Below are 24,979 nucleotides of genomic sequence, written 5' to 3'. Positions count from 1 at the left end.
ATCTCCGACCCCAATCCCAAGCTGAGGCGCATTCACTGAAGTGACAAGTGAGCAATATGTCTGGATCGCTTCTTGTCGGTTTTCTATAGGGGAAATTTAGGGTCCTGAGCACTGATTTTTAAGACAAATTGAACAGCGTGTCAAATGGCTCAGTTCTAGTTCAGCGTTTTTGCTTGTTTAGCTTTCTGGGATAGTTGAATGAATTATGTGCTTAAGAAATTTATAGTTCATTGCGGGTCGTTACTATTTTCATTTTTATCTATATATTGGTTTAAGAGAAGGCTTTTTTGGGTTGGAGGGGAAGTTATGATAGTTTACGTTAATTTTATTATTATGTTATATTTCATTTAAATATTCAAACTGACAAATATAACATTTTCCTTGGAATAACTCTATATTAAGTATACGACCTGTTGAACGATTATGTTGTTTTGTTTAATAATTTTTAATACTATTTTAAGTATTATTTGTATATTGTTCAATTTCATAACTCAAAGTATATTATCATATTTTTATACCCTTGCAGGGTATTATAATTTCAGTCAGAAGTTTGCAACGCAGTGAAGGAGGCACCTCCGACTATATAAAGTATATATATTCTTGATCAGGATCAACAGCCGAGTCGATCTAGCCATGTCCGTCTGTCCGTCTGTCCGTTTCTACGCAAACTAGTCTCTCAGTTTTGAAGCTATCTGAATGAAACTTTGTAGTTAGCCTTCTATATACTCTCACTCGTATATATGTCGGAACGGGCCGGATCGGACGACTATATCATATAGCTGCCATAGGAATGATCGGAAAATTTGTACAAAAAAATTTTTAACTTTTTCAGTTTTCAATAGAATTTGATCAAATTTCATATTATTCTACAATTTTGTGTAAAATTTTATGAAAATCGGACTACTATATCATATAGCTCCCATAGGAACGATCGAGAAATTAATACAATTAAATTTATAACCTTTTCAGTTTTCAACTGATTTTCATCAAATTTTAGGTATAGGCATTTAATTTAAGTCTTAAATTTTGTGGTAAATTTCATGAAAATCGGACGACTATATCATATAGGTGCCATACAAACGATCGTTTGATGTGGAGGAAAAATGCAAATCAGTAAATGTAAAACTGTAAATATAATATGTATAGGTGAATGAAATGAAAGCAGGTATTACTTCATTGTTTTTTAACACAAAGATATATAATTTGTATTGTATGGTTTTTTATTCATAGAAGTTCTATCTGCAAGGGTATATAAACTTCGGCGTGCCGAAGTTAGCTTTCTTTCTTGTTTATAATATTTTTAAAAGCGAAATATAGCTTTTTCTGTGTATTGAAATTATTAAGTATACGACATGTGGGACTATTATTATTTTTCGGTATTTGGATTTTAATATTATTATAATTATATTATTATTTATCATAGTTTATCTATTTTCATATTTTTTCAACATTAACTCTAACATTATCACTACAATAAACACAAAATCCCTAAATAGAGCACATGAGAGCACTTGGTCCTGTTTGCCGGAAAATCTGTCCCTCGTTGGTCATCTGGCCAAGGCCTAAATGAGAAGAAATGCTTTTGCATTAGAGCGCATCCTGGCCATAAATAACATGACGTTTCATTAGCCAAGAGAAATGAAAAGCTATGATCGCCCATCCAGCTGCCAGAGACAATCAAGGGAGTTATTCTGGCCAACTTCAGTTACCAATGCTGCGGGCCAAGTGACTATATACATATATACAGACGGGGTAATCATTATAGAAATTTGTTAAATTAATCTAAAACTAATATGAGTATATTGATTTTAGTATTTTTTTTTAAGAAAGAAGCTAATTTTTAACTCGGTTTTATTATTTATCAAAAGAGCTGACGACCCAAAATGTTTTTACATTTAATTTGTGTTTTAAAACTGATATTTTCAATACTTAACTACCACAGTTTTTTTACCATATGTTTTGAATTTAAATTATGTATGTATTTAGTACTATTTTCTTGAACGTGTGTGTGCTCTCTACAGCCCCGACAGCTGTCGGCGCAGGTGTTTTAATCACGGGCAAGCTGGGTAGCCAAAGTCCCGCCTGCCCCCGTTTTCCCTCGCCGCAGGAGCGTATAAATTTTCATTTCCATTTTCATGGCTCAACGCACGGAACGCAGTAAGGAGGCCGAGGAGCGACGGCAGTTCGCCGGTTAGCCATTTGCCTTTGTCGCCTTTTTATTGCCTGCACTTCATTTGCTACGCAATTCGGACCCGGGGCGGTATGGATCCCAAAAAGTGCTCATAAAGCGAGTGCGGTAACAGGGACCTCTTTGGGTTTTAGACGCAGACGACCGCAGAAAGTTAATTAGAATTAATGCGTTTGCCTGGCCCCGAATCTCATTTAACTGCAGCCGTTGTAGTAGTTGCTTTTTCTCTATGTTATATGTTTACATTTAAATGCCAATGGGTTCTCTGGTGCTGCTCTACGTTTTGCCATGTGGAGGACCTCCGGGTCCTCCACCATTTTCCCAAAATGGTGTGCAATAATCATTTCAGTGTGCGAACAGGCGCACGTAGCCGTCATCGTGACGCTTTAGAGGACCAAAAATGGGCGCAGGACGCAAGGACGAAATATTAAAATCTAACATTCACAAAGTCACGAAGCGTCAGCGACACCAGCAGCCACAACAGCAGCAATAATAACACCAAGAGCAACGCCAACAAAAATGAGACCAGGCGCAGGAGTAGAAAGTAGGAACAACAATGCTAAGCAAATAGACAAAGTAATATACAAAAAAATTCACAAAGTCCAAGAGAAGTCGAGAAAAGTCGTATCTTGGATACCCTTAAGAGGAGAAATGTATTAATTTTATTTGGGTATTTATTATTTATTTATGGTACAAATATAATGGAAAGTGTGAGTCAAAGCCATATTAAATCTCTTTAAAAAACAATGTAAAGGAAATAAATATAAATATATGTTATACACGCTTATAATATATAAAATCCATTTATTAATGTAAAAGTTAATAAGTTAATGTTTAATCTTTAATTATATAAAATATTCAAAACTAGATTTAAGCGTTTAATAAAGTTTTAAAATTAAAAAGGAAATAGGTTGACTAGAAGAAATATTTAATCTTTTGGAAGGTCAAAAGTTAATGGGTCTTTTAAATAATTGTATATGGTTTACTAAAGAATCTTTTGGATCACCAATTAAATTAAATCCATAAATAATTTAAATTACCTCCCTGATAAATACAGAAATGAACAATATATTCAAAATTCTGTTTGAAAACTTAAATGATTATACAAATTTTATGTTTTAAGACAGCTTCAGAATATTTTATAAAAATTAATACCTTATTTCACCGTTTGTCAGGATTCTGAAACCCAAACTACAATAATTGTAATACCTAACATGAATTTCAAACAACTCCAAAAATATTAAGGACTCAAAATAGATGCCACAGGACCTCCCCGAAAAACCTGGGTACATAGAAAAAGCAAACACAGAAAGTTTCCCTTGCTGAAATAAAAACAAAACAACACAGAAAAAGGAAAAAACTCATCAGACCGAATGGAGGTCGCCACGGGTGCAGTAAACGTGGCTAATGAATGCTTTTGGCCCACTGATGGTAGCTCTGTGTTTAATTTAATAACACGCACACACTCACACACACACACACACCCACGCACAGGCGGAACAGTGACAACAAGGACATATGTAGGAATCCTCCACATACACATGTCGGTGGCATCTGTGTGCGTTTTGTATATTGAACAAATAAATTTGAAATGTTGACAACATTTTGCTGTTTGTTCATAAACGAGGCCATCGTCACCTGTGGGAGTGCACGTGCCACCGTGCCACCGTGCCACCAGAGTCAGTGCTCTAATGTGGCAGCCACCCTGTAACCACCGCGGCAGTCGCATCCCCTTGTCCCCCTTTCCGCCGGCAATAAAACTTGATGCCACATCGACAGTGGCAGAGGCAGCGGCAGCTACTTCCTCCCACGGGAAAAGCAGACGCATAAAAAAGCAAAAACTTTCATATTACCGCCACATGACCATATAAGCATATATATGTATGTACATATATATACCATTCTGTACCTTATACAACGCAGTACTTATGCCCCGGTATACATTGGCATTTCAAACCCATAAACTGTCATGTAAAATCCCAGAACTTTCATTTGCAATTTGCTTAAAGTTTATGCAATAGATGCGACACAATAAAAAGTTCGCCAAGGTGTATGGACAATAATAAACCAGGAGTCGCAAACGAAGCACTAACTTTGAGCAGAAATATAAAATCCACAAAAAAAGTATATGGATAAAATGAAGAAAATATATACAAATTTGAGAAAAATATACAATCGTTAAATGCGGAAAGGTATACTATCTTTTTATACAATAAAAAACACAAGCTATCTCCGGAGATATAATAGAACACAACATTCCATCCTTGTAATAGTTTTAAAGAAATTTAAAACCAAAATATCCATTTAATACCTGTCCAAATAGTTTTCTAAAAATATTCTTTGCCAGTTTTACCCCAGAAATACATTTTTAAGTCGAACTGCATCCTTGTTATGCAACTGTTCATACAATTTATTCCATTATTCAAAATATGAAACATACTTTTTGTATGGCTTATTTTGCGTTTTTAAATGGTACATATTTGCAGTTGCAGTAAATTTGTGAAATATGCAACAGTGAAACACTTTAGTTGAATATTGCCTACAGAACAACATGTAGAGTTACTTTTACAAGTAATTAAATGAATTGGTACTTTAATTTTTAACGTTTTTAACACCTATAGCCTGGTAAATAACATTTTACATGGCAATGAACCAACTTTAAAGGCTCTCTCTCTTCACATACGCCAGGACAATGCCGTTCTTCAGTTTATTCATCTGTGAAACGGTTTATGGTGCATATAAAAATAAAGAATGCCAGCTTCCAATCAATTTCAAAGTCATTTGTTACAAATTTTAAGTGCACGAATGTTAATCAAAATTAAATCCCATAAAAAGAACAAGGACACAAACTTCTTATCGGCCCCTTGCCAAGAGCACACACTGTGAAAAACAAGAAGCGCCTTGTCGCCCTCACTTCGAAGGGTGGAAAAATTGTGGGTGGAGGAAAATGGAAAGCCAGGGGCACATCAGCAATGAGCAGAAGGTAATGCGCCTTCATCTTTCAACGTCACAACGGCATCGTCATCATTTTTCTGCGGCCAACGCAACGGCGATGACATCAACAGTTCTGCATAAATTTGCACCCGATAAAAATTTCAAATGTTTTCATCAAATCATTTTCGGGGTGAGCTTGGGGCTCCTCCGGGTTCTAGGCAAGCCGAGTCGTCATCCATCATTAATGGACCTCCGAAGGAGTTGAAACGACGACTAAGCGTCACGGGTTTCTGCGTAAAATGCGCAGGGGAATGGGAATTTGAGGGTCCTGGAACCAAGGAACGTTGACGATGACATTACTTTTTAATGACTTTGACTTTCTGCAGCAATTGGTGTGCGTCTGGTATTCTTATTCCTTTCAGTACAAGTCGCCTTTGTTTCTTTTTATGAGCCTCATTGAAGACGTCCAGATTTAATACTTCACTTTTATTATTCCCCCTGTTTAATTTCCTGATCCTTTTTTCGTGTTGTGATTCAATCATATTTTTTGCAATCAAATCCATCAAGATATATATAGGATAAATTTCGAAAAAATAAATATAGATTATCCACTAACCATTTCAGAAAAACTTAATAAATCGTATCACTACTAAATATCATAAGCTAGAAAATAAAGTTTGTTATTTATTAAATTTGATAAAAAAAAAACATGTTTTCTTTCAATTTAAAAGCTGCACAAAAAGTGATAATATTTTTAGTTCTATGAAGCTCAAAAAAAGTATCAGACCTTTATAAAAAGTATAAAATGTAAAGCTGTTGGGAAAACATATATTTAATTAAAATATGAGCATAAAATAAAATATTTAAAATATTACACTGTGCTTAAAATGTGCAAAACTATGCTCTTTTTAATGAACTGAAATATTAATCCAACTTTTTGTTACATATAAAAAGGAACAAATTCAACAAAGGAAAGAGAAACCCCTCAACCTGTTTTCCATTACAATTAAAGTGTTTGGGGGGCCGCACAATATTATATATATATATTTTTGTTACCGAATCATGCCACGCCCCCAATCTGAGCCCTTGAGAAGTCAGAGGCCGAAACCGCCGTCGGCTGTCGGTTGCCAATATTCATATAATATTTTCACTGTGAAATATTTTCTGCTCATAAAAGAAAATTGACTGCGAAAATTGTTTTTTACCGAGGCGCTTGCAGCTCAACTACCGCGCGCACCTCACGCTCCTCACTTTTTTTTGCGTTCTTCACTTTTGCGGGTACGTATACGTATTACGTATACGCAATATACGGTATGCGTGTTTTGTTTACGTTTTTCTTTCGCGTGCAGTTTTACGTTTTTATGCGTTATTTTGCATGCATCAGCACGTTATTAAATTCCGCGCTCCGCAAGATGCGAGCATCCGGATACTTTTTCTCCGGGCGTCTCATTTAACCGCAAGGAGCTCTGCCTCAGCAAAAGCCAAACAAAATAAAAAATATTAAAGAAGACAAGGCACAAGTCATATACATATATATACGGCGCCCATCAAATTCGGCACATTGTTCCGCGTTGAATAGCAATAGCTTCTGTTCGCTCTGCTGCTCCTGCTGGCTCATATAAAGTTCGCCACTTCATGGACTTTTTGCATCAAAAATCCGACGGGCGACAGGCGACATCCGTCGACGAAAATCCAAAATGCAAGACACACATTTTATGTGCTCCGACGGTGCTTGTCACCTTATGCTTAACACAAATATAGCCACTAACTTGACGGGCAAATATAAGTACTAACTTAAAAGGTACACAAGTAGCGGCTGCTTAGCGACTAATCCCGGCAGAGAAAAGCTTAGCGAAGTTGCCGTCATTAAACCGGAAAAGGGTAAGATTTTTAGTATCAGAAGCACTTTTCGGGTATGGCTTTGGGAGCTTTCTTAAGAAGTTTACCATCTAATCTTTGGACTCTTCTTTACTGTGAAGCAAAGAATATGAAACCCTATTGAAAAAAGTTGTAAAAGTAAGCTTGGAGTCTTAATTACTTAAATATAGGAGTAAAATATAAGAATTTTTCTTGTTTACTTCTTTTCTCATATAACTAATATGTCTAAAAAAGTAAACATTCAATACGCATATATGCATTAAATACTAGTTTTATTTTTGAACAAAGAATTATTGTGCTATTCTTATTATTACCATATTTTTTATATTTTATTATTACTGTATCGCTTTGCAGTGCTTACATTTTGTAACATATTCTGTAACTAGTCAACATTTTCTGTAAATCCCTTGGAACATTTAGTCGACCGTTATTTCAAAACATTATGCTAAAGCTACTGTAACAGCGACACAACCATGTTGTCTACAGCAATGTCTGTTTGCACCCCATTTTGGCGCTGTTAACCGTTAGAACAGTTTGCCCCTTGACCTTACTTTACAGACTGCTAAAACTGGGGTGGTTGTGTTAACGACACAACAGACAAATGTAAAACAGTCAATCTTAAAAGAGATGTAAATAAACAGTGGCAAGTTGTTAACTCATAAAAAGCGTAAATATAATATATATAATTATTTAATATTTAAGATTTTTTCTATATAGAATTCAAGTTTTCAGATTTAATTTACTATTAATTTATTAAAAAGAATTCTTCAATGTTTAGAATATTAAGTATAAAAGAGTATAAGTATAAAAAAGAGTGTATTTGCTGGAACCTAATATCAAGAAAATTTAACTATAACATTTAGAAATAATTATGTAAGCTTGCTTCGTAAATATATACAAATATATATATGATTTAAGATACCTATGCTTATTTAAAACCGATAGACCAAGACACTATAATTTTCTAAAATGCTCTATAAAGTGAGTAGCATTAATATCATATCACTGGATCCAAGTAACCGAGACTAGCATTGCCCTCAATCAGAGCCTTCTGCCGGCAGCTTGTAACTTGTAACAGTTTAATTGCATTTAATTTGCAACTCGAACCGAGTTCAGGTGATGGATGCTAACCTTTAAACCTGCTCGGCAGCCCTGCAATAAATACCTCCTTCAGGTATAGCTCCTCGATAAACATGTGCAATGCAATTCATCATTCACACATATAGAGAGAGTGAGGCAGGCACACACACAAGGATAGATGATCTGATGGTGAATATTATGGGGATAGGGGGGTACTGTGAAAAGGAATCCTTTTTGAAAGGACGAGGCCGCCACCGCCAAAAACGTCCCATTAACAGGAGCTCAATGCACAAAAAGTCCGATCCCACGGCTGATGGCTGATGGCTGGAGCCAAAAAGCGAATGTCAACACTATCAATCATCGCTTTGACAGTTTGAGTGCTTGTTTTAGTATTTGTGCTTTTGATTATGTGCTGTACCCACGCACACACTCACACACACCATCCACATTCCCCTGCAGGCTCACCAATTGATACACTTACAACAAATTGTTTGTTGAGGAGCACGTGGGCGTTGCCCTCCGCTGCAGATTGAATTGGATCCGATCCCCATATATGTATATCTATATATGGATATGTATTCTACCTACATACCTCCACATCCTCATAGGTGGACTGGGGCAGGGCCACTTGATTGATGGAGCCGCCGACCTAAGCCATTTTAAATGAACAAATTGAATGTGCGGAAGCTACACCTACACCTGTGGTGATGGATTTAGCAATGCAATCTTAATTTAATCTATAAGTTTAAAAGAAAATTTTAAGAAAAGCGGGAAACTGATGTTTCTGAATTTCATGTTAAATTCAATTTCAAATCGATTTATATTAACAGTTGATCATCATCTCTGTTCAATCAATGTTCTTTAAACATATATTTAAACCAGTTACACTTGCATAAATGTTTAAAGACCCCTTAACTTTAATTTTAGTTTCTATTATAAATTAATTTCCAATATTTTCTATATTTTGTATCCTTTCTTTTAATATTTACAAAATTACTTAAGTACTGCTATTAAATCAACCCCAATTGTAACCTCCTTTGTGAGCTTGTGTTTGTGGCTGTTTGCTGGTGATTATAGCAATTTAATTTCTTCGAAAAAAAAAACCGCCAACAAAATAAAACAAATTTGCGAGGAAAAATCCAAATAAAGAAACGAAAAGAAAGATATTAAGGAAGAAGGAAGGGCATCTCCTCCGCCGGTCAACGTGCGGTGCCTGCAAATGGATTGGGTCGCGCCCGAAATGTGGTGAACTGGCGCTGCCTTTGGTAAGCCTCCCGTTCCACCTGCCGGCGCTGCTCCTCCAGCTCCCGACGCTTCATCTCCTGCATATGGGAGTTTTGGATATTAAAGACTCGTCGCTGCTGGACACGCTGCTCGACAACAAGGTTGAATGGTTCCACCTTCACCTTGGAGCTTGCCGCCTGACGATTTGCAAGCCTTAAAGGCTGACGACTACTAACCGAAATGGGTTGGGCCTCCTTTTGGCGTCGCTTGAGCTCCATCTCCTGGGAATTCCGGAGCACATTGGGGGTCACTGGCATGGTAATGCGATGCTCCACAATCCGCATGGCCTGGCGCTCGTGTACCTGCCGGAAATTGGGCATAGGACGGCTGTGAAATTCGCGCTGCTTGCGCTCCTGCTCAATACATCTTTGGATTAATTGATCCTTGCGGTTTGAGTAGATGTCCTTGTAGCGATAGGCCTGGCGATAGGAATAATACAGAGAAATATGTCTTTAAATTGTACTCTTATAAATATTCAAAGATAAAAAGTTATGGGTGCAATTGGATCGAAACTCCTACCTGTGGTGGAAAAAACTGAGGCATCAGGCTAATCTTTTCGATTTTAAACACATTTTCAGCCAGGACATTTGGAAGCTTCTTGGGCTTGGCATCCTGTTTGATGTTCTCCTTCAAACTGAACAAATCCGAGCCACCCTCCAGGTTGTTCTCCATTTTCCATAGACTATTTCCTAAATATTATTATATTGTAACTATTTCCGGTGATGTGCAGATGTGCTCTCGTGACATTTGCTAATGTCAAGTGCCTTGAATTTCTATTACATTCAATTACCAGCCTGCTCAGGGAAGCCTGCTCTAACATTAGTGAAAATTTAATTTGAACGTGCTCTCGACTGAATAATGCAAAGCATTCCGAGTGACACTTGGTCAGGACACTGGGTCTCTCTGGAAGGGATGCCTGTAACTTCCGCCATCCAATCCTGATGCAGGACGAGGAATGGAATGGTATGTAAGCACCCCTTCGGTTGACGCTGTCAGTTTCCTGTCCAACTGTCTGTCCCCGTCAGTCCAGGACGTCTATGTGGTGTCAATTTGATTGCAAAGGTAATTCAAATAATCTCATCATACACAATCTGGTGCACCCCTCGAGCCCCTTTCATTTTCGAATACGACTTCAAAGCGAGCTCTGCAAATAAATCAAATTAAATTTAACATTTTATCATTTTATATTTTTTTTCTTCTTTTACTCTGTGTGTGTGTGTGTGTGGCTTAAATTTAATTTTCAGGAACTGATTTCGTTGAATTTTATTAAAAGGGATCTCGCTTTAATTAAATTTATTAAGAGCTGGCATATAAAAGTGCGAAATGCGTTTACCAATAGGTTTTTATACAGCACAGAGCTAATGATTGGCGGAATTCGAGCGATAACCACGACGACCCAACTATTTAAGCAAACAGTGAAATAGTTAATTAATTAATGTGGCCATGGAAAACTTCAACATTTGTATCACAAACAAAAATATTTCATTAATTGGGGGAAAAATGGAGGGAGATGAAGTGACATTTTTTGAAAAGAAACAAAATGAAAGCAATAAGTTATAAAGTCAATATGCAAATACCTCATTAAATTACATAAATATAAAAATATATGCAATGTTTACTTAAAATAATAATAGTTAAATAAAGAGGAGATGATGCTCTTTTCCTAATACTAATTAATATGAAATATTGGGCTTCTTTCTTCTGAAGAAGCTCTACTGAACAAATACTAAAATAAATTTAATTATCCTTAGCTCAAACATAATATATATCATAAAACTTTGTACTCAAAGAACGCTTAACACTTCCAAGCTGTTGAAGCTCCCCTCTGAGAAATCCTTGGCAAGTGTCTCCTTTAATGATGCCATTAGGACTACTTTTTCCTTATTTATCATTACATTTTCACACTCTCTCTCCCCCATTGCCACTCCCCTGTAAGCTGCCAAAGTTTGTTAATCTAGCATATTTTTTTGATTAACCAAAACAAGTTGTTGGAAGAGAAGTTTCTGGCCAGACATGTGCACTCGAAATCCAGTGGAGCTGGGATCCCCATCCTGATTAGAACTATGTAAATACACATGTCGGGCACATGTGCTGGTAACTTTTTAAAAGCTAAGCTAGATTCCAGAACGTTGCTTACAAAATAAAAGTTTTGGGGCCCTATATCTCTGATGGACATTAGTAAGGCGGAAAGTTAACAAAGGCGAAGGAAAGGCAGTCGAGGAAAACTTACCGACTGATAAACGTGCCTCACAAAACACAGTCAGCAGCCAAAGTTATCCCCGAAACTTGCCGCAAAACAAAAAACTCGTTCTTCCTATCTCTGCGATAATTGCTCCTTTAACTATGGCTCTTTTCTTTTTTTTTCTGTGAGTGGGGGGCCCTTGATTAGTTTGCAACTGGCTATGGGGATGGTGCTGGTTCTTTGTGTATTATCTTTCAGTTTGCAATTAGTGGCTCATTTAAAAGAGATTTGCAGCAGCGACTTTTGCTGATTGGATTGCGTCCAGTTTCAGGGCGTGGGTCAAAGGGCAGCGCCTGGTATCCGCCCCTCAAAATGATTGAAATCCGAGCTGGCAGAGGTTAAAGGACACGTCCAACAAAGACGCACAATGCCGGGATAGGTGGCAGGCAATCATGCGAACAGGTTCGCCGTGAAAAACATTAAACGCTACGACTTTTCCTTTTTCCTCACACACACACACATTCGTCGCGAATCATTTAACCCGAGCACAATTTTCATAAAACGAAATTATTAAAATTGTTTATACGGAAAACGGTATGTGTGTGCCCAACTCTGCCCATTATTATCGAGCAGTTAACTATACTGAAAGGCAACTTGAAATTAAATGGGAACATCAAATGACTGTTTACCGTCCTAAAAATAATAATAATCGTTTTATATAATGGCAAATGTATGAATTTTAAGCCAGTAGGAATTAAATTCTTTACTGCTTAAGTCTATGAACTTTAAGTCAAATAAAATATGATTTAATAAAAATCATAATAATAAATCATAAAGAAACTGTTTTTTCTTTAAAACCAAATATTTAACACAACTCTTTATTCATTTTTCCAATCATTTGGACCACAAATCTTTTCCAAACCATTTTCACAGAATGACAACTGCAGGGTAACGCGAAAAAATGAATTAAAATTGTATTTATCGTCATGATGCCAGCAAAATCAAATAAACGCATTCCAATTGCCAGACTTGAAACTCCGATGAGATGAAATGTATGTGTCAGGCCATCAATTAATGAAATTGCGATGGCGACCATATTGTCAATCATAATTATTGATTGTCCATTACGACCTTAATTTATGCATACCGAACCGAAAGTGTTCGTGCTGAAAGGCGATAAAGAATCGATTAAAATGTTTGTTGGCGACATCAATTCAATTCCATCAGAAATAGAAAATATATACTGATGAGCCACGAGGCACACCCGCAAAATAGAACTCTCGGGAATTCGTGAGGTGTTGACATTAGAGACAATATCTATTTTGGATATTTATGATACCGCCTAGCTGGGATTATTTATGGCAATAAATAGTCATTCCCATTCTGGTCTGGGGCGTTGGCCAGTGGAATGCAAATTTAATTTGTTAACCGTGTCAGCTGTCCAAGCAGCCAAAGGGCCAGGACAACTTACCGGGCACAAAGCCAGCGGGCCAAACAATGCGCGCTTTCTTATCGCATGTCAGCAGCAGCAACGGCGAATCCGAATCCCTTTCTCTCTGTGTCCCACATGTCCTGCCATATCCTGCCACATCCTGCCCAGCAGCGAAGTCCAGTTGAAGCCTGAGCCAGAGCCAGAGTCGGAGCCGAAGCCGAAACCTTACTTGACGCAACAGCAGACCAATAAACAAAAGCATTAAACCCATAAAACAGGGAACATGGCACTCTCGAGAATTAACACTACATTATTCACAATGCAATTTCGAAACAAGTGAAATGTTTAAACTGAAAATGATTCGACGAATGGGTACTCTGGGATTCGTTCAGATATGTTTTTAGGAACAATTATGTACTTCATATAAGCATTAAGGGTATTATTCGAAACAGTTAAGAGCTTTGAACTATGTTTACTTCTTATAATTATTAATATAATATTTTAAATAATATTTATAAAAATTAAAACAAATAGTTTAAGATTGTTTGAAAAGTATAATCAGGAATTTAAACAAAGCTATAAAAGAAAATAATTTGTATATCCTTATAATCATAATTTCACTAGATTTCAATTAAACTTTTACCTAACATATTTCTATGACTATTCATTTCTTTCTCTTTCTCCAAATCTCTCCCCATCTCTTGCTTTCTTTATTCTCCCTCTCTTCCTCTCTCTCTCTCTCTCTCTCTCTCCCAATTTTTTCCCATCTCTCCCCACCTCTTGCTTTCTTTTCTTTTCCCTCTCGCTTTCTCCCAATCTCTCCCCATCTCTTGCTTTCTTTTCTTTTCCCTCTCGCATTCTCCCTCTCTGTCTCTCCCTCTCTCTTTCTCTCCCTCTCTCTTTCTCTCCCTCTACTCTCGTTAATATAAATCCCATCATACCCAAGAGACGCTGGGTAAATTTTATAAAAAATGTTTCAACTCGAAGCGGCAAGGTCTGAATGCGAATGCATATGGATGTGGTGGCGGTGGGGTTGGGTTGCGTTTGGGTGTTCGTCCTGGGTGGTGTTATGGGTGTTGTGTTGTGGCCAAGTGTGTTTGTGTGTGTATGAGTGTGTGTGTGACCCACATGGGTGCCATTGCTGTGGCTGCGCCATTTGCCTCCGGGCGGTCTTTCGCGCTCCATAGGTGTCTCTCTGCGGAATCGGGATCTGGATTGGGATTGGGACTGAGACTGGGGCTGGGGCTGGGGCTGGGTTGCACCTTTGGCTCCGGTTTCTCCTTTTTTCATTTGTTGAAAAAAATGTGAAAAATTAAAAATATTGTACGCGTATACCGCAGACAACAACGGAACGCGCTGTGTGCTCCTCTGTGCTTTGCCGTGTTCCTTTTATGCATATTTCCCACAACACATTTTGGGGTCGCGGAGGCATTCGGGCTTAAATCATCCAAAAGGGGTGCTCCCTGTACTGTGCTCAGGGGGGAGGGGGGAGGGGGGAGGGGGGACTATGGCTGTAGTTAGTTCGCGGCCGAAGTTGGGCTTATCCCATCAACGGCATCGGAGGTGCCACACTCGCCGGCCACACGGAGGCGCCCCCATCTGTTGATTTATGTCCGGAGTTTGCGTTCATTTATCATTACAGTTGAAAGCATTGCCGCTTTGTTCTCCGGCTTGCCTTCTTTTTTTTGTATTATTATTGCACAATATGCACAGCGACGGCGAAAGAATAATACTTTTAATATTGGCTATTTTTTTGCCCCTCTCCCCAGGTGCCAAATGTGGTGCTTATCAGAGCAATGCTTTTACCATTTACATTTTAAACAACTTCAATCGATGGAAACAATAAAACAATTGTCAGAGGCATGTAGTTAAAAAAAATGTTACAGGTTAAAATAAATAAAGAGCTTTTTTAAATACAAAAAGTGATTTTAAAGGGCTTAATTTCTAGATAGGAAAATCAGTTGAACTAACAAGAATTATATTATATTTAGAGTGATAAATTAAAGTTCAGTATAAAATCTTTACAGTACCCTTCTTTCTATAATTGTACATATAATATAAAAAGGCTGCTTTGACTTTTGTAAATATTTTCATTAATTTAATTTTAGTTTAACCAAAGCTTGGTGAATCTCCACTGTATTACTAACTGAAAAATAAATGCAAAATAAAATAAAATAATATTGATACTCCGATCACCAAACTTACACTTTAACGCGACTTTAAAAAACCCATTTCCATTTGCAAAATAATCATTTAGCTAGAATGACTTCTACGTTCACCTCGGTGACCCCGCTTAATTAAGGTCCCTTTCCGGACAGGAATTTTTTAATTCCATAAAAACAAATACGAGGAGGAGCATTGGAGACAACCGTAAAAACATTGCGAGCCTCGGAACAAACATCCAACGAAGAACGAGCTCAAAAAGCGACCATCATCAGCAGTCGGTTGTGTTTGCGCAGTCGTGGGTAAAAAATTCAAAAACATAAACGGAAATTACCACAAAATAGAAACCGCAGAGCTCCAGTACCAGGACCAGAGCCAGGCCCGAACCAAAAACCGAAACCGAAACCACTTTCTGGTAGCACATGAACATGGACATCCTTTGGGGTGCAGTGTCCTGGCCTGGCTGTTTTGTTGTTATTTCGCCGCAATCTACCAGGACAATCTTTTGATTAACATTCTTGGCTTTTTTTGGGGGAAATTAGTTTTTATGTTTATTACCTGAACCATTAAAGGGCGCTGACAATGCTCGAAGCGAAACACGAAATGGACTTGTCGTAAGGGAATATTCTGGATCCGGAATGATGATGACAGCGTTGATGCTCGCAAAAGCGGAGAAAAAGAAACGATCCCAATCAATACTCCTGGCTCCTGGCCAGCAGTCACTTAATTAATGCAAATGGCGGCCACTCGTTGATTTTAATTTAGATTAGAGACTTATTATGTAAATCGAAAATTGTGAAAGCGAACGAAATGATATGAAAACGAAGATTCTACCCTTGCGGACATCTTCAATTAAGCAATTAAATTCGGTGTCACAGACTTATCGAAGTCACCTGGATGGGACAAAAGTGTCGTTGTCATTATCAAATGTTATTCGAAATTAATAAATGTCAGGACCAAAAGCCCAAAAGGCAAAACAAACACAGTTCATTTCAACCTGAAAGCTGACGTTTTAATTAACTAATCATGCTGGCGAAAATGCTGGACATTTTGCGCCGGCTTACTTTTGCGTCAGGTCGCTCACATAAATTGAAATTTGCTCCTTCCGGTAATCGCATTTGGCTGTGAATGTCCTGCTGCGATGGCGGCGTCGTGTCCATGTCCTGGCCATCCCTGGCCACTGCAGCTGCACTGCACCTGGCAGTTTGCTCCCTGCTAAGCCTGCCCTTTGGCCATTTCGACGGTGTTTTGTGTAGTAAATCAGTCGGCATTATTTGTCACATGCACCAGGCTTACGTTCTGATAACGAATATTAATTTTGCACCTGACCAGATAGGGAGAGAGGTAAGCAAGAATGCGAAATGAAAACTGCTGCCGGCAAACTTATTATGTCCTGCCCCCATAATTCTCACCAGACCAGGTTTCAGGTTCAGTAATAAATTCAGAATCAATTCCAGTGACTTAAGTCCGGGGCGGTAATTAAATCAAAAGATGTCACAATGGCTAATGGAAAACAAATATTTTCCACAATCGTTTTGAGAGCTCTGGTCCTTTATAGAATTTAATATGTAGAGAGGTATTTAAGAAAAACTCTGTATCTCCAATGGGAATATTTAAGAAAAACTCTGTATCTCCAATGGGAATATTATTATAGCCGTATTAAGTTTCTTTTCCCTTTCAAATTTATGTCTCATTCAATAGCTAAATTGTGGCAAATGATAAAGAGGAAATTTCTATTTTTTGTCTCATATTTGAAACCACAAATGAAAGTGTTGGCAATTTCGCACACATCCAACTATTTGTGGTTAGCCAGAAAAATGTTTTTTTTTTGCTTTTGAATGAAATGGTAATTTCCAATATTGCGTATTAATTAAGGCCTCTGCAATTGCCTTGTGGTCTTGCTGGAAGCTACAATGGTCTATAGTTTGTAAAATGTTTTTGGCTACTTGTTTTGAAATTTGATGCCTGGGCCAAGAATTGCAATTAAATTTGCACCACAAATTGCACAAATTGACATCGAAAATAAATTTCCTGCCAGCAACAGAAGCAGCTGCAATAAACAAAAGACTGCAACTAAATATTTTTAACGACTCACAGGACTCGCAGAGGAAGAAGAAGTGTCGGCAGGAAGCGAGTCCTGCGTTGCCAGCTGTTCGGTTTTGGTTCTTCCTCAGCTCCAACGTTAAAGTGCATTATATCCTGTGACTCCTCTCTTTGCGGACTGCCAGGTGAAGTTAGTGCTACCTGAAGTTTTAGACCAAGTTGTCGGCAGGCGCTTCTCGTGTTGCCTAAACAGATTAAGCCCCCGACACATGTGCTCTGCAATTTTACGCGTTGCCACCCAACCGCCGAGCCATGGAACCACCGAACCGCCACAAAAGCCCACCTCCGCATCCTGGCAGCCCAGGCAGGCGAGGCAGTCAGGCATCCTGGCCCGGGGGCTTCGCATAACCGCCGCATTAATTCCTAGTGCCAGACACCTTTCTCGTTAGCGGTTGCCCCAACTTATTTAATTTCACAGAGTCTCCGCCGCGGCGCCTCAACTTTGCTTGCTTTGAGTTTTGCGTGCGCGGAAAATGTGCACTTGAAAGAAAATCAAACCCGAAATTAAGACATTCCATATACAAGTTGTTGTATTTTCAGAGAATTATTAATATAGATTTATTAATTAATAAGTTTAATAAAAAGATTCAATTTTTTTAGAATAATTCCCAACAGTTAATGCTGCTTTGCTTGCTTTGAGTTTTGCGTGCGCGGAAAATTTGCACTTGAAGGAAAATCAAACCCGAAATTCAGACATTCCATATAAAAGTTGTCATATTTTCAAGGAATTTTAAATATATATATTTCTAAAGTAAAAAGATTAAAATTTATAGAACAATTCCCAACAGTTAATGTTCAAAATAAAGCAAACTAAGTTAGTTGTTATTGAAAATACATTTTAGTTAAAAAAAAAATATATTAAAAATAAGAGAATATGTATTCATTAGTCAATTAGAAAATATGTTCAATAAAGCTCTAAAATTTAGGATTAATTCCTGGGATTCCTGGATTAGGAAATTTCCCTGCGTGTAAAGCTAAGCAAATGGAGGCGGATGATGGAAAAGCGGAAAACCGGCGACCGATGTGGGTCAGGCGGGACTCGGAAAACAAAGTTAAATAGCTTTAGCGTGTTTATTCAAATCCCCAAAATTGTCGACATCTTGTTTTGCCGTATTTAATTATCGAATGCATCAGCAACAGTTGCCGCTTTTTAGTGCGACACTTTTGCTCGAAACCCTCACGTTCATTGCGACCCTCAGGCGATGCGGGCTTTTCAGATTTTTCCCCAAATTTTCCGTGTATAATTTATGGTCTGCGAGGGATTTGCACGCGGCCTTAGTTAAGGCTAACGAATGCGCATACGTGCGCTCACGTAACGGTAAAGATAAGGGTAAAAACTATGTAGTATGCTGGATGGATATCGAGTGGGGAGGCCAGGCCGAACATGTTAACAAGGGATATTTGAGTTAGCCTTAAACGGTGGAATTTAAGGCAACTTGTATGTTATTTGCCCCTCAAAAGGGTCGATTGATAAAACAGATAAGGTATGATATACATATATATTCATCCAAATACATTTTCTGATTTAAAATGGAATGAGAACAGTCTCAAAATATGAACCATAATATAGTATTATCTTAATGGTTGAGTTATAGATAAAATATCTTCAATTTATGTTACATACTTTTTAGACAAATATTTATAATACTTCAAACTTGAAATTAATTAATAACTGAGCTATCATTTACTTCAGCTTTTTTCAACTGAATTTCTATCACTTAAGCCGCTTAAACTGAAATTAATTTGTTTTAAAACCTACAGGGTTTAATGAATTTCATCACATTACGGAAATGCTATTAAATTATTTAATGTTTATTACAACATTTACATAATTGAATTTGCTGGAAAAATGCCTGCTAGCCAGATTGCCCCATCCACATGGTTTGTGAATGGATTTTTCAAATTCGATTTAGTGCGTCTTCTGGCATTTTGTTGTAATAATTTTATACATTTCATGGAAAGCTGAACACTTCGGGCAAAAGTAGAGTTCAAATTCCATTGTCAGATAAGAGAGGCAGCAACTAACTGCTCGGGGCATAATTAAACGCTGTGGAATTTCATTATAAAATTCGCAGACATTTGCCAGATGCCGGGCGTTTTACATTTCCGCCGACTGCCTCTATTTTTCGGGGGGGAAACAACCATCAACTCCTTGAGGGCTTTCATTGGGAACAAATTTGTTTAAAATATATTTTCTTTAAGTTTTATAATACTCAGCCAAGGGGTGTTTCCCGATTGCATGTAGTAGAATATCTATATGTCTAAAAGCAGAGTATTCTGTCTTCGCATTCAATGTTCAGCATTCTATTCTCTTACTTATATTGAAATTTCCTCGTTACGCGGTAATTCTACTTGTGAAGTCAGTTCGCCGTACACACACAAAATCCCGACTTGCAGGATATGGGGTTTTCCCACTGTGCGGCTGCCCTTCAACCGAGTTGATTTTTCACAATTTCCGGTCAAGCGAGAGCTGCCCCGGCACCAAATGGCGGAAACGTAATTTGGCTCTTGGCCATTATTTTCGGCTCTGACCGCAGAGTACCAGCCAGATCCCGCTAAGGATGGTGGCCAGAGCCTCATCATAATCGAAGCCACGGAATTGAAGTGCTGCGGCACAATGCGGTTTCCGCTGCCAGCTGATTGGCTTCCGTTTCCGCTAATTTTTGGGGTAAACTTGGCGCCGCTTTTTGGCCTTTCTGCAGCTGCCCTTTGAGTTTGTTATTGTTTTGACTTGGGCAGGATACAAAGGATCTACGGCCCAGTTGATTGGGTTCAAAGCTCATTTCGATGATAAAGTTCGGCTTAGGGGGAAATTGAAGGGAAAATTGGTAATCGGTGGAATATGTACAAAATTTGAGCTTGAGTTTACCTCTATTCGTATTCCAATCATTGTTATTTCTTTATTAACTTTCTATGCATCTATATTAGCAGTTTTCAATATTAAAATCAATTAATATTTATTTTAAAAATAAATGATAAATAGTTTAACAAAATAATTTGATTGATTTAAGTACAAGCTTATCTTTCTTTATAAGTATTAAGTCTCAAAAAAATCATTTACAATTTCTTTACTTTCTTCACTTTGGTTTAAAGATACCTTCTCATATACTATGAGCTTAAAACATTCTGTTAAAAACTAAAATCAGCAACTGGATATGTACTAGAAACCCCGCGGCTAGTAAAGCAATTCAAAATCTTGTTCGTTTCATTCTCATATCTTCCGTTGGATTCTTTTATTGCCCTGCATATTCGCCGTGTCTAAACAAACATCAAATATGCATTCGAAATATGGAAGTTTAAAACCCTATTACGGAGCGAGGGAAATATAAATATTTTATAGCGAAAATATTGCAGCTCGGACAGGGACAATGTATGCACAACTGACCCGGGTCCTGGCAAAGGACACAGCTTGGACTTGGACCAAAAATCTAAATGCCTGCTCGGAGCCAGAGCCAGCAGTGCTTCGCCTTTTCTCGTCCTTTGTTTCTTTTAAATTGTGTAACAAATTGTTCCCCGGGGACGAATTTGGATTAAGTAAAAAAGGGTTTATTTACGATGCCATACATAACGGTCGTCCCGGCTGTCCGACCGCCTTTCTTGGCCCTTTTTTTCTTTTTTTTATTACGTGCCCAATACTCAATTTGGCCATATTTAAATTCATCGTCTATTCCAGCCAGCCGGCGGCCATTTCGTATGCACATGGAAGGCGAGTCCCAGGAGTTCCCAGGAGCAGTAGCCTCCAGATCTATTGAGTGGTTATTTGAATTGAACTTTGAGGTTGAATTCGCTTCATTTTTATGTTATTTATTATGCCCAAAGTTGGACCCCAAAGGCACTCGACTCTCAGACTATGTGTTTGTGTGTGCCGAAAGTGTTGAAGTAAAATGAAATACAACCCGTACATATCTCGCAAAATGTTTAGGCCCAGAGATACACATTTTGGCCAAAAGGTAGGTAAAACTTGTTTACACAATTTTCTGCCACTCGTCTTATTTCGTTGTTCTTGGCCATCAGGCGCCGCCGGGTCGAAACGAAGGAGTTGCGGAGGGAAATTTGCAAACAATTTAGTTGCGACGCGACAAGCTGGCATCTTGATAATATTTCGATTTATGCCCCAACCCATTTCTGTTTATCCCCACTCGAATTGGTCAAAAAAGGAATATGTTTAGAAGGAAAAATATTATAGAAAATGTATACATTTGGATTTAGATAAAATTTTCTTATATCTTAGAAAGCTTTAGAAGTAGAAGATTTTAAAATTCGAAAAGATCTTTTTTGCCGCGTGTACAATGAATTCTTTTGTTTTTGCTTGTCTCCTCAGAGAAAACTTTTCGAGTGAACCTCCTTTTTTTTGTGGTGTCCCGCCCACGAAACCAAACCAAACCGAATGAAACCAAAACCCCGGGCCTGTCACACACGGTAAACTTCAAACTGTAACGAGTCGGAACTGATGTCACCTGAGCTGGCTGCCAAGGCTTTTGCGCTCAATTTGACAGACAGCAGTGGCTTGGATGATTGCGGATGAGCTCGTAACTAAGTTTTGCAACCGAGAAAACCAGCCCAGGACCAGGACCAGGAGAACAGAACCAAGACCAGGACAGGCCTCAATGTCCAGGAAATACTGACAGTCGAACGAGTTTGATGGATGCAAATGCAATCCACAATAATACTTGTCCCACAATCAGAGGAAACTAGATAATAATATGTTTGGAAAAAGCTAGGAAAAACCCAGAAGAAAATATCTTATTCATAGATTGTTTGTTTTAATAATAACTTTGATTTAATATGATTTAAGCTATAGCTTAATTATTGTTGCTCTTGTTTTAACAATTATTACTGACTTTGCATCCTCTTAAGTTAATTTTACATATTAACATATTGGTAAAGCACTTCAAGACATATACAAAAATCTATATATAATAAAGTGAGGTACTTATTTGGGTTTTTACTGGCAAAATTCAAGTGTAAACATTCTGTAGGGGAATCACTGAAATAATCGCTTAAATGCTATTCACTCGACAATTCACTGGCGAGAGATAAGGAATTCCCGATGTTTCGTTGTATATTGAGATGTATAAAAGCATCTCAACTTAGTCTTAACTGAGCAATCAATCTGTTCACTAGTCATGTCGGGCTTTAATTTTTTCTCAATCTTAGTCATCAATTTTCTAGCATGTATATATGCGGAAAAAGTGTGTGAAATATCAACAATATGCGGTAATGCGGCATCAATAAGATCTCAGATGATTGCAGTGCGGTAGGGATTTAATATTACTATGTTTACTTTACTTAAAAAATAATAATAAATATTTATTTTCAGTGTCGAACAGGAACGACATGGTGAGCTATTGGATGACTTGACCGAGAAACTGGATAGTTGCTTGAGCAAAACTGGCGTGGAGACAAAACTGTATGGCAAAAGTTGCGCCGAACCTTCGGTTCTCACACAGCACAGTGAAATCAATGTGATTGTGGTGCCCGAGTACAGTAAACACCCCTTTGTGGTGGCCTGCGATCAACTGAGTCATGGTGGCGGCTGGACTTTATTCCTGCGTCGTACTGATGGCAGTGAGGACTTTTTCCGGGATTGGAATGATTACAAAAATGGCTTCGGCAAACTGGAGAATGAGTTCTTCTTGGGCCTGGATAAGCTGCACGCCATAACTACAGCAGAGCAACAAGAGCTGCTTGTTCTTCTCGAGGATAATGATGGCGATAGACGATATCAACTGTATGACAACTTCAGGATTGGATCGGAGGAGAATGGTTTTGCTTTGGAGTCCTTGGGCAATAACTCGGGCAATGCCGGCGATGCCTTGGCCACCCATTTGGGTCAAAAGTTCACCACCAAGGATCGGGATAATGACAAACATGCTACGGCCAATTGTGCCATTAACTACAGCAGTGCCTGGTGGTATAATGCCTGTCATCACAGGTTAGTATCTGAATTTTTAATATATATTCATTCACGTAATTTATAAATTATATTTTATATAATTTTAGCAACTTGGCGGGCAAGTATGGTGATAACACTCATGGAAAGGGCATAAACTGGTATCAATTCAAGGGGCACACCTACTCTCTGAAACGTGCACAAATGATGATAAGGCCTAAAAGGCAGTGCCATTGAAATAAATCATTATAAAACATTATCATTTGCTAGATTATTGAAACAATAGTACATAAATCATTGTAAAACATTATAATTTGCTAGGTTTTTGAAACAAGAACACAATAATGTCATATATTATTATGCTTTTTCTTCAGTTTGTTGAGATTTGTTTAAACTATTTCATTGCCAAATTTGAAACTACTGTTCACATCATATTTTTTACTTTAAAAAGCATCTTAAACTATAGCAACTCGAGTGTTTTTCACTTATTTATAAGCCTGGGGGCTGTCACTGAGGCTGATGATTAAGTAATTAGCGAAATCCAGGCGAAGGAGGCCAATTAGCTGAAATGCGGAAATTAAGCACACATCACATTAGCCAGCGATGCGATCAAGAGGCGGTTCGAGGACTCACAGGACTCGAAGGGCTGCTGCTGCATTTCTTTAGCCGCCTTTTTGAGTTTTTTTTTTGTTTGGCAATTAGTACGCCCCGCCGCACTCGCCATCGCATCGCAACTGGGGATCCTTGGCAGCCGCATTCCCGCCGCAGAGAGAGAAAGAGCAAAATCCGGATCCGGCAAGGAGCTGCATAAAGCGCACATTGAAAATTAATTGCGCCCAGCCGGTGCAGCGAAAGAAAATATATACTACAAATATAAACAATAAATATTTAACAAATTTGTAAGCCAAAAAATAATTCAACAATGAAAATTATTTAGTTTTTTTAAGCAAACAAATTTTACTTACCTTTTTAACTTTAGTAATAATTCTTATAGCTGCTATTGTGGCAAACTTTTCTTCAAGTGCCTGCAAGTATATACAAACCCCTTGGTGGTGTATGGATTTCCAGGTACGTGCGTGAGCAACAAACCGCAGGAGCAGGACCAGGCCATGAACCACCGTGTGGTTCGCCTTTTATGAAAAATTAATTCGCTTTTGTACCGCAATAATATTCCCCTTTTATCCGTGAAAATTCCCCTTGACTGTGCTGGCAACCGGAGCGTATGATTAATTTTTTGTCCCGGGTCTGAACAAAAGTGTTGCCTCGAAGATTTTTTGGTGTTTGCTGGGCTTAAGTGGCTCACCATTCGCATGCCAATTAAACTCTATTGGGAATACTTTACAAAGTTACCTTAACTTTATACTTTTTTGACATCATTTAATTGTAATAATTTCTAAAGGTAGGAACCTATTTCTATACTAAGATTCTTTGTTTTTATAACCTGTACTGTAACAACTTTCTTTGAATCCAAGTTCAGGCACCAGAAAGTACTTCTTCTCCATCATATACCATCTCATGGAGTATTTCTGCACCCAAAACTTCTTGTAATTCCATAAAACTTCTCGGTCTGTTTAGTTTTGGCACAACTGCAGCAAGTGCAGCAGCTCGGCCAACAGATAGAATCGCTTATTTTCGCCACAACAAACAATGCATATTTCGCAACACCACAATGGCAACAACAGCCAGGACAACAGCCAGGAACCCAGCAGGATCTTGGGGAAACTTTTCACAATGCCACCCATCACCCAACACCGAGCGTTGTGGGGCATTTTTCGGAATTTTTCCAGGGCACATTTCACATTAGGCCCGGGGAAGCCGCAGAAAATTATGCAACACAATATG

At 38.1% G+C, this 24,979-nt stretch overlaps 2 protein-coding genes across 3 annotated transcripts; one reads left to right on the top strand and one right to left on the bottom strand.

Moving 5' to 3' along the window:
- Nucleotides 1-9,140: 9,140 nt before the first annotated feature.
- Nucleotides 9,141-10,508, bottom strand: LOC110184925 (uncharacterized). 2 transcript variants are annotated; one of them, XM_020953572.2, is made up of 3 exons: nt 9,884-10,342; nt 9,541-9,783; nt 9,141-9,402 (listed from the first exon to the last, which is right to left on the bottom strand). In XM_020953572.2, the coding sequence occupies exons 1-3, from the start codon at nt 10,034-10,036 to the stop codon at nt 9,280-9,282; spliced, it is 519 nt and encodes a 172-aa protein (XP_020809231.2). In that variant the 5' UTR covers nt 10,037-10,342; the 3' UTR covers nt 9,141-9,279. The 2 variants fall into 2 exon arrangements, with proteins under 2 accessions (XP_020809231.2, XP_020809230.2); XM_020953571.2 differs by having other exon boundaries at nt 9,141-9,783; nt 9,884-10,508.
- Nucleotides 10,509-22,337: 11,829 nt separating this feature from the next.
- On the top strand, nt 22,338-23,602 carry LOC110184909 (microfibril-associated glycoprotein 4-like). The gene is made up of 3 exons (XM_020953555.2): nt 22,338-22,501; nt 22,565-23,179; nt 23,248-23,602. Exons 1-3 carry the CDS (start codon nt 22,371-22,373, stop codon nt 23,372-23,374), a joined length of 873 nt encoding a protein of 290 aa, XP_020809214.2. The 5' UTR covers nt 22,338-22,370; the 3' UTR covers nt 23,375-23,602.
- Nucleotides 23,603-24,979: the final 1,377 nt, after the last annotated feature.

The sequence above is a fragment of the Drosophila serrata genome, unplaced genomic scaffold (genome assembly GCF_035046125.1).
Source record: "Drosophila serrata isolate PLE 108 unplaced genomic scaffold, ASM3504612v1 contig_275, whole genome shotgun sequence".
NCBI classification, from domain to species: Eukaryota; Metazoa; Arthropoda; class Insecta; order Diptera; family Drosophilidae; genus Drosophila; species Drosophila serrata.
This window is presented reverse-complemented; position numbering and strand designations above follow the sequence as displayed.

Excerpts from the sequence above, each read along its gene's own strand:
- LOC110184925 (XM_020953571.2), bottom strand. The coding sequence starts at position 10,036 with ATGGAGAACAACCTGGAGGGTGGCTCGGATTTGTTCAGTTTGAAGGAG. Across the intron at positions 9,784-9,883 it reads CTCAGTTTTTTCCACCACAG|GCCTATCGCTACAAGGACAT; the intron begins GTAGGAGTTTCG and ends TCCTATCGCCAG.
- LOC110184909 (XM_020953555.2), top strand. The coding sequence starts at position 22,371 with ATGTCGGGCTTTAATTTTTTCTCAATCTTAGTCATCAATTTTCTAGCA. Across the intron at positions 22,502-22,564 it reads TCTCAGATGATTGCAGTGCG|TGTCGAACAGGAACGACATG; the intron begins GTAGGGATTTAA and ends ATTTATTTTCAG. Across the intron at positions 23,180-23,247 it reads TATAATGCCTGTCATCACAG|CAACTTGGCGGGCAAGTATG; the intron begins GTTAGTATCTGA and ends ATATAATTTTAG.